This window comes from Drosophila biarmipes, chromosome 3R, assembly GCF_025231255.1.
Source record: "Drosophila biarmipes strain raj3 chromosome 3R, RU_DBia_V1.1, whole genome shotgun sequence".
NCBI classification, from domain to species: Eukaryota; Metazoa; Arthropoda; class Insecta; order Diptera; family Drosophilidae; genus Drosophila; species Drosophila biarmipes.
The window spans coordinates 5,114,322-5,123,678 of NC_066616.1; the positions used below are offsets into that span (position 1 = coordinate 5,114,322).

The following is a 9,357-nucleotide window of genomic DNA, read 5'->3' on the forward strand; positions in this document are numbered from 1 at the left end:
AGGTCAGTTCTACACTGGCTGCAAACTTCGGAATGTAGCCCGACTTGGATTTTAGAAAGCTGACTCAGAGGTGATAAATGTAACAAACAACTCAATTTAAGCTTGGAAGGTTATGAAACCTTGTTTACTATGCAATTAGTAAAATTGGTTACTCGTTATCTGCTAAAAATAAACGAAACTAGCAACACAATACCTGCATTTTATTGGCATATGAAGTGAGTAAAAAAATTTTAGCAAATGATTATTTATCTTGAACAATAAATGATTATAAAAAGAACATCACGAGGAAGGAGTATGGATTACAAAAGGTTTTAGTAATACAATGAACAGTCAAGCTTTAAAAAAAATGGAAAAAGAAAACAATTGAACAAATTTAAGTAGAGTGGATTTGTTTTAAAATATTATATTAAAAAAGATTTTTGTTAAGAAACATTATTTTTAGATTTTATATTTTTTTTTTTTTTTCGGGAAACCATTTTTAATTTTTAAATAAAACCGATTTTATTTTGGATCAATCCTAATTTTATTGGATCAAGCATATCACATATCAGTTAGGCGAAGACCTTGCGCACCACGTGGCGGTTGATGGGCAGCCAGCAGGAGAAGACGCGGTTGGCCCAGGTGCAGACGTCGGACTCGGCCTCGTTGTGATCGATGCACTTCTCCAGGCCGTGCTGGACCGTGGACAGGTCCTTGCTGCTCTTGGACGTGAACTGGGCAATCATGGCCCTCTCGTCGAAGCCCTTCTTCTCCGAGAAGAGCTCTAGCTTCTCCAGGAAGCACTTGACGAAGCAGCTGGTGCGCCGGTGGGCGGGGAACTCGTAGTTCAGGTACTTCTCGTAGATGTCCTCCGGGACGTAGAAGTCCTCGCGGCACTCCTCAAAGGCCTTCTCCGCGTCGTCGTGGTTCTTCAGCTGGAACTTGGCCGCCGTCTGCAAAGGAAGGAGGGGTAAGGTGTCGCCTCCATCAGCAAGGGCAACCAATGGGCACTGACCTGGGCCACCAGCAACGTAGCAACGGCTGCGATCAGGAGCGAGTGGGACTGCATTTCTGTCTCGGACGAGGGCTCAAGTGCGAATGTGCCAACGTGTTAGGCGTGTTAGTTAGTCGCGCCAAGATTTTCCATTATTTTATATGCTCTCGCTCGATGGATGGCCCCCACGGATTTCTCGGGTCGGACCAGATTGTGGACCAGAGTTACCACAGTGAAGCCAGGGCTTAAAAAACGACGGCCTATGAGGGGATATTTTTATAGTAACCAAAATATGGTTCTTACTCTTTGTCATGTTATAAAAACATTTATAATACTGAAGTTATAAAAATGTATGACTTTTAAGGGTTTTAAGTATATTTCTTGTAGTAGTTCAACATTTACTCTTTAATCTTTCCCTTTAAAAACCTTAATTATTAATAATGTATTTAGTTTTATAAATTATTAATATTTTTGTTTTGTGTTTTTAAAACTATTTGTTTATTATATTTTTTTATTAGGCCAAATCTAGGAAGAATAAAATAAAATTAATAAGTGAACTGATCACTAAATTCGTTGTGAACCATTTACTTAGTGGATTCCAATACATCTTAGTGCTCTTTCCGTCTGCTTTCACCCAGTTGTCTTAGCCAAAGTCCACTGTGCTAACACACCAAACCCGTTGCTGAGTGGTTCGCTCGGGTCGGTGGTGCCGCGGTATCGCTTGGTGGTTGGCTCTTGTGGTGTGGACGGTGGTGTGGCACCCTTGCGTCAGTCTGCTCTTAAAAAACGAAGAAAACAGATCGGCTAAGTGAAGCAGAGGGAAACTGGCAACTGCAAAACTGGTTTGCCCGCAGTCGGAGTCGCCGTCGACAGCATCGCTGGGCTGAGCTGGGATGTGGACGGTTATATAATCGGCAGCGGTGCGGCCGTATAATGGTTACGTTTTGCTTGAGCCAATTAAACGATTTGTTTTCGTTCCACAAATTCACTCGGCCTGTGCCACACATTTGTGTGGCTCTGAAAAATGTGCCTGGCCCGTTTGCCATTTGTTGTTTTCGCTCACATAGCCTTTTTTGCGCTGCACCAAATTCTAACACCTCGATGTCAGCTTGCTGCACACTTCCGCCTCCCGGACAAATTTTTTTCACACATTTATTTGCTCACCTGCCACACACAGAAGGGTCGAACTAAAAAAACAAGAAAACACTTTGTTTACTGCTTTTTTGTGTCACGCGCCAGCAGCCCCCGAAAATAAATTAAATAAATTATTCAATTGAATTTATTTATTACCGACCAATTTGGCCGCTCAACAGACTTTTGCATTTGTGTAATTAACGGCAGTTCGTGGAATATTGTGGAATATTGCCCAGATTGCGAGAGGGCCTTTTGGCCGGGTCGGAATATTGCGATCCGGCTCCATCAGCCCACTCAGCCAAACATCCTGGCCCATCGTGGCCCTCGAGCGCCGTCCGTTTTGTTTGGCTTTTACTTTCGCGGCATGTCAATGACATTGGTGTGGGCTCTTGAACCCATCCAGGAGGGACACGTTGGCCAGCAGGATGCACTCGAAAAAACTAACTTAATTTTATCCGAACTTTATAGTTACAAATGTAAGGTTGAGTGTGATCACTACTGAAGTAAAAAGCTAGAGGTTGCATTGGATTTTTGTGAGGTTTTAGAAATAGCCTTGCCTAACATTATTTTTGATACACAACCATATTTCGTAACTTAAAAGAAACACACCAATTAATATTCAACAAGCACTTAGCACTTGGCAGAGCATTTCTTTAAGTGCGGCCTGCGTGTTGGCCGAAACAAAAGTAAAGGGCTCCTGAGGGCATAACCTTGGCCCACGTCTTTACTTGAGGTTATCGCAACTGTAAACTGATATTGCCAATATGTGAAAGCAATCTGGCAATTTAGCCAAATAATTGGGCAAAATGCTGTTGTACCCCGAAGAAGACTGGCCAGAAAATGTAATTAAAAGCCCAACATATACCATGCTATCAGTGAAAAGCAAAGGTCTGTGCTGATAATGTATACGATTTACCTCTAACATTTTCTGATGTAATTTCCAACCAAGTTTCTTACATGAATTGGGTGTACTAAATGATGGATGAATTCTATCTGTACACCATTATTTAAGCTCAGCTCCCGTTTACAAGCCAGTTACTACTATCGAAATTGACCGGAAGCCAGGAGCAGTCGCCCCTGGGAAATAAAAAACAAAACGGAAATGTTTGTGCAGCGCAGAAATTTAAAATAAATATTTGAATTTTTGAAAACGTCGACACACGGCAGTTTTACGGGGCCTGCCATCCCCAGTCGACGGTTTTCCCCACGTCTAACGTGAAAGCCATTTTTCGGCCTGGTTTTCGTTTTAACTTTTGCTGCCATAAATTGCAGTAAAGTGCAGCTGGCCCGCCGGCATGTATTTATTTAAAAGTGCTAAAATATTTGCAAAACTCTTCACAATTGCATTTCGCCCAGGACCGATCACCATTCCATCAGCGTTCTTTTTCACCACCTGCCGCGGGCGTGGATCTTTTTGCTGGTCTGCAAAAATATCGAATACATATCAAATGCCTTAGCCCGCGCCCTCCCCCATCAATAATTGCGTTAATATGCAGCAAACAAAAAATGCCAACAATATTTAATTAAATACCAGTCAGGGCATAATTGATTTTTCGGCTCAAATGCTGAAAAAGTGGAAAACCACACGAGCTGGCCAGTTCGGTAATGGAAACCAACTACTAAACAGGGCCTACTGGAAAAAACAGGGCAACCAAAATCAAAGCTGCGGTGTGTTTTGTGTGCAGGATTCACGCAGATTATAATTAGGTCAGTTCCTGATTGAATTCGGCCCAGTTGATCGGAAAGTGGGAAAATGGGAGCGGGCTTTAAAGCATTCAGCAGCCATGCCTCGCTGGCCAGCGAGTGAACATCGTAGAATTTTATTATTGTTATCCCAGGGTGTCCTCGAGAGCACAAACAACTTCCAGCTCAATTAAAAAAAGACACAGAAACAACAGGGCAACGAAAACAAATGCAAAAAGTTAGTAGCAAAAAGCGCCCGATGCTCTGAGTGTTTTGTGTTTTCTCCGGCCGAGCACAACCAAATGTAAATTCAATTGCCGGCTGTGCGCCACAGGATATCCGGCTGGCAGCCATTTTAGGCATATCGCCTGCCTTGGCCGGCCAGCAAACTAAACAATAAAATTTCATGGCCTCTGCCCCAAGTGCAGCAGAAAGAACAACACTCGCAAGCAATACGCTCGCCCAATAACCGGGAGGGGCGGCTCCAGTCCCGATTCTTGCCCCCAAAGCGGGCCAGTGCCATAAATCACAAATTGAGCTGCGGTGTCCACTCACTTTGGGCTGCCCGCTGCCAGGCCGTCCTGTCGGTGGCTCGTATATTATGAGCTCATATTAAAACATTTTACACACAATTTCGCCTGCAGTCGCCTGGCGAGCAGTGGCAGCCTCCTCCCGGCATGAATTATTATGCACCTAGGCGTATACGCAATGTTTAATTTTCAACTCGAGCAGCGCGCTCTCTGCTCACATAAATTCCTAGGGCGGCCGACAAACGACTTGTTCAATTTCTCCCCACATCCACATGTATTCCCATCCCGGGCCTGCCCCTCCCGAACTAGACACGGAAGCATCCAGGATGCACTCGGAGAAATAAAGCGAGTTTGATTGTGATTAGGACAAAGCCACTGTAGTTTGGGAGCTTTCTTTCTTGTTTTAGAGAGTTTTAAAAACTGTGTTTTTGAATACTCCTTTGCTACTACATGAAGTGGTTTCCGTATTTAATTGAGAAAACTCAATCAATCAAAAGAATCCACACTTTAAGGTTGAATATTTTTTCCCGGTAAAAGTTTTAGGTGAGATAAAATCTAATATGATATTGAGAACATTATTTTTGTAAGAAAAAGGTTAAAAGTCATTAGTACTAAGTGGCTTTCCCTCCTGGTCTTTAAGAAAGAATTCTAGGTTAGATATAAAATGCTAGAGTTAACCGGGGGTTACCACACTACAGGAACGACTGTAATATTTCTTTGGATATAGAAGAATAGATTGAAGTCCAGTACAATTTTTCCGAGTGCCTGCCGCAACTGTGTGAGCACAAGCAACTATGTGAGGGAAGGGCGGCGACGGAGTAGTGACTTTTTTGCCAGGACCAGACTACTGCTGATGGCGGGCCACGTACACATGTCGAAAACTAACTGCAGCCGCCGCTGTCCTTGCCGCCCCGGCCCGTCCTCGCCCCTCGGCCCTCGGCATCATCAGGAGCTGCAAAAATTTCAGCCATTTGTCCTGCATGCTTGCGGCATAAAAATATGCCAGGTCATGCGGGTCATCTACTTGGGACCCGGTCCTGGAACTCCATCCCCGTCTGCGAGTCCGGATTGCGACTCCGAATGCAGCTGGAAGTCAGGCCACGTGTGTCTGTGCCCCCAGAGAGTTTTCGGTTTTTCGGGCCAGCTTCTCTGCTGCAACTTTTCGGGGCAGGGCAAAAATCACACACAACGGGCGAAAATAAAACTACTCCTAGTTGGCCGGGACGTAACAAAGGGCGAGCGAAAGGGGCGTTTAGCAAATGGACTCTGGCTCAAAATGCTGCTGGCTCTTTCGCAAAACATTCCGAACACAAATAAAAATCCAAGGCATGTGAGTCACAGCAATCGTTTCCAATGCAAAATAAAATTTCATTTTGTTTTACTTTTGGCCAGCGTTTGTCCGCCGCCTGTCTGCCAGTTGGACATGTTTGTTTACGCTTCATCATGTCGTCGTTAGCTGCTGTCCCCGGACTTTGTTCTCCGGTCCTCGGACTCGGACCGCGGACGACCAGCTCCCAGTGCCCAGGGCCCAGTGCCCAACTCCCGATTCTCCACACCCTTCAAGCGTCCTGAGCCAATGACACGATGACATTTTAATATGGCCCGTAACTTTTGTTTAGTCTGAGACTTCTCATCGTCATCGCAATTTGCCCGGAGATTTCCAGCTGTGTGCACAGGGCTAATTCAGTTTTATTAAATATTTTTCACGCTTCTCGCATCCATTTCCATTTATTATTTCGCTTCTCTTAGGTAAATTGCTGCCTGATTTGTTATGAATCGAAATCAAAGGTAATGTAGCGCACAAATCAGAGTCATACAGACATGGAACACATATCGCTAACCGTGCCGCCCGTCTGCGTCTGTTGCACGTTCAATTTTTCATTACTCATGCCTCAATCAATCACAAAAAATGCGATTTTATTTCGTTTTGATGCGTATTATAAGCGCTGATCTGGTGTGTGTGTGTTTCATTTCTTTATCCCAGCATTTCTTTCACGCTTCGCGTCTCTGAAACGCCGAAACGCCGGGGAGGCGTTGCCGGCCCACATGTGGTATGCGCATTATGCTTTGCATTGCGGCAGCCTGTGCGTGTGCATAAATTGAAATTTATATTAATTTAAATGGGCAATTAAGCGGCAGATATTTGAAAAGGTTTAGCGTAAGCCCCCCGTAATGCGAACAAATACGCAGCAGGCAAAAGCCCTTGTTTTCATCGCCCGTTTCTGCCCTGTCATGCCACCGAAAGTCAACGAAATGCGAAATGTTGCATAAGTGTAATGGGTTTTAGCATTTCGCAGAGGGTGTTACTGCTACCAACGCCAATCTTCGGTTTGCCGGCGAACAAGGTACAAATTCTGAGAACAACCTTTGGGTACTTGGCTTTCATCTGGCAACAATCGGCTTTATCTTCGGCATGTTCATCTTGGGAAACTATTTATAGAGGCCGCTTGGGCAGCAAGGCTCATTAAGGTTTTTACACACGCCTAATGATGACTATCTGAGTATGCAGAGAGAGAAAACATGTTAAGGTATTAAAAGATAATAATATTATACATAATATTATCATAACATTGTTAAGAAAAAAGTAAAAGAAATGAAAAATGTTAATTTGTGATGATAAATAACCGTCAAGGCCTTCAGAAGACCCCTTACCAATTTGAAAAATTTAAGAGGTCATGTTACTGATAATCCCTTTAAATACATGTGGGATTTTGTCGTTTCTTGGCTTTTCTGAAAGTATTGAGATGGGAGGCTTCATGTTTTTGGGTAGCTACAGGCCTGCGCAATTTCTAATGCAGCACTCCCATCCGCAAGTGGAGGAGCAGCTGCTTTGCCATTCCTGAACTTCCTCCGGGCTCCCCGGGCCCACTTCGGAGTCGCAAACTCTGTGGAGAGTGACGAGTCGATCGGTTCTTGGCTTCTGGGGCTCCTACACTTTGTGTCAGAAACTGTTTTCGCTTGGCGGACTGGCAACAGCGCTCGGCGTCGCCGTTGTCGCCGCTTTGACAACGCCTTTGTGATTGGAATACAAAATAAGACACAGCACAATGAAGCCACAAAATCTGTGGAAGACGAGGCAATGGCTTTGGCTTTGGGCTCTGGGCGTTGGGCTCTGTGTTTTGGGTTCTGCCTTTCGGTTCTGAGAGGCGGGATGGAGCACACAAATCAAACGCATCTGCCGGCGGAGGCAGACAGCTGCTGGGAATTCAGAAAGAAAGAAGTCTGCGCCGCGTGTATCCGACAACTGTCAATGTATCTCGTAGTTGGCGTCGACTGGTAATTACGTGACGTTTTCTTGATAAATTGCGATTCGTGGCGTGATTTGCAGGCGGCCATTACTCGGGACTAATGTGCGGCATGCTCCCAGAATTGGAACAAACGCCAAAACGCTTTGATTTTAATGCATTTCTATTAACGGTTTCGCTGGTCGCCACCGCCACCGCCACCCGCTACCCGGCCGGCCCAATAAGGCCCAAATGCCGCCAGCCAGCCAACTCGGCGGCCACATGGTGACCCAGTTCGTCAACGGAATCGACAAATACGAGGGCGGGGGCTGGACTTCCACACTCGGTTCATTCAGCGGAGGTTATCAACCCAAAGAACTGCGTTCAATGCATTGACACGATTTTTGGCTTCGGTCCTGCATAATAACCAACTGCACATTAACAGTTAACACCCGCGCATTTGGCAAGGGCACTGCGCAAAAATACAACACTGAATGAATCATTTTGGATGAAAAACCATTATTCTTGCTTCTTGTCATTGAATTCTTCGCGTTTTTAATTTGCTGCCATTTATGAAGATTTTATATGATTTTTAAGTTTCTTAGATAGGTAGGTAAGATATTGCTTGCTTGAATTTGGAGAAAATTACTTACTGGGCTTTTTTAAAAAAATCCTGGTAACATAGGGAAAGAAGGTCGTAGCCACTTTTAACTTGACATATACATAGCAAATCCGAGAAAATGTGCTTGAGTTTGTATAGCCTTAAACCTATGATAAATATTCGTCGGAAGCTTACAGTATTATCTATAAATGTTTATTAAAATAATGCAAAGCGTGAATCCTTGCATTTAAGTGTAAATACTGACCCTCCATGCTTTGTTTCCGAATTTAAAATATATTTTCTAGGTTCGTGGTATGAAAGCGTTGTTATTTCAGCCCGTTTGGCCTCGTGTAGAGCCTTTCGCATGGGGTTGGTAACCGTGCGCTGAGAACCCTACCAATTAGATGTGGGTGGGATGCCAGAGTCGCACTTCCGGATGCCATCCTGCCGTTCCGCAGTTCTGGCTGGGCTGGCCTGGCCGGCCAGCGATCACTGGCGGTTTGCAGTGCTGACGAAGCCCTTGCCTTTGTTTATTATATTGCCATTATGCTAATTTTATTTTCCAGCCCAACCGATTGGCAGCGCGGGGAGAGTGCATGTGTGTAGTAAGTGTGTTGTGCCGGCAAGTGAATGGCAGTGAGATATATCGGCCGAAGTCGGCGCCGTGACGTTAATGTCGATGTCATGTACTGCCTCTCGGTTCGCCTGCATTTGACATTTCGCACATGGCTTTCTTGTGATTACAGCCCTACTCTGGTGAGCGCCTGTTTACCTTTCAATAAAAATTGTTGAATAATCAACGGCAGCGGCAGAAAGCATCACAAGCAGCGCTACGCGCTCTGAAAGGTTCATTTCATTTCGGTTCGTTTCGATTCATTTCAGCACAGAAGAAAGCGTATTGCGAATTTTTTCGGATTTCGGATTTCGGTTTGACTTGATTTGCGTGATGTGCATGCAGAGCTGCGGCGGCGACAGGTTCGATTATATAACCCCGCAAATGTTATGGTATTTTAAGCACTAAATAAATAAGAGGCGGGCTTGCACTTAGCTATGCTTCCAAATGCCTTGCCAAAGTTCAGGCCCCGTCGAAATGGAAGGGCGAAAGGCATCGAGCCGGTGAAGACCGGCCAGAAGGCACCATCTCGAGTCAGTCGTGAGAGCCAACGACGGGGGAGGAAGAATTCGCCGGGGATGTGCCCATATCCATCTGAT

General features: G+C 44.9%; 1 protein-coding gene and 1 long non-coding RNA gene across 2 annotated transcripts; both read right to left on the reverse strand.

The window, feature by feature from the left end:
• Positions 1-410: 410 nt before the first annotated feature.
• On the reverse strand, positions 411-1,131 carry LOC108027279 (general odorant-binding protein 99a). Its single transcript, XM_044091860.2, has 2 exons — positions 995-1,131; positions 411-932 (listed from the first exon to the last, which is right to left on the reverse strand). The coding sequence occupies exons 1-2, from the start codon at positions 1,046-1,048 to the stop codon at positions 552-554; spliced, it is 435 nt and encodes a 144-aa protein (XP_043947795.1). The 5' UTR covers positions 1,049-1,131; the 3' UTR covers positions 411-551.
• A 4,202-nt stretch (positions 1,132-5,333) lies between these two features.
• On the reverse strand, positions 5,334-8,770 carry LOC122819139 (uncharacterized). The gene is made up of 4 exons (XR_007764556.1): positions 8,411-8,770; positions 8,198-8,312; positions 6,973-8,144; positions 5,334-6,817 (listed from the first exon to the last, which is right to left on the reverse strand). It is a non-coding gene; the product is annotated as an uncharacterized LOC122819139 (long non-coding RNA).
• Between the last annotated feature and the right edge of the window lie 587 nt (positions 8,771-9,357).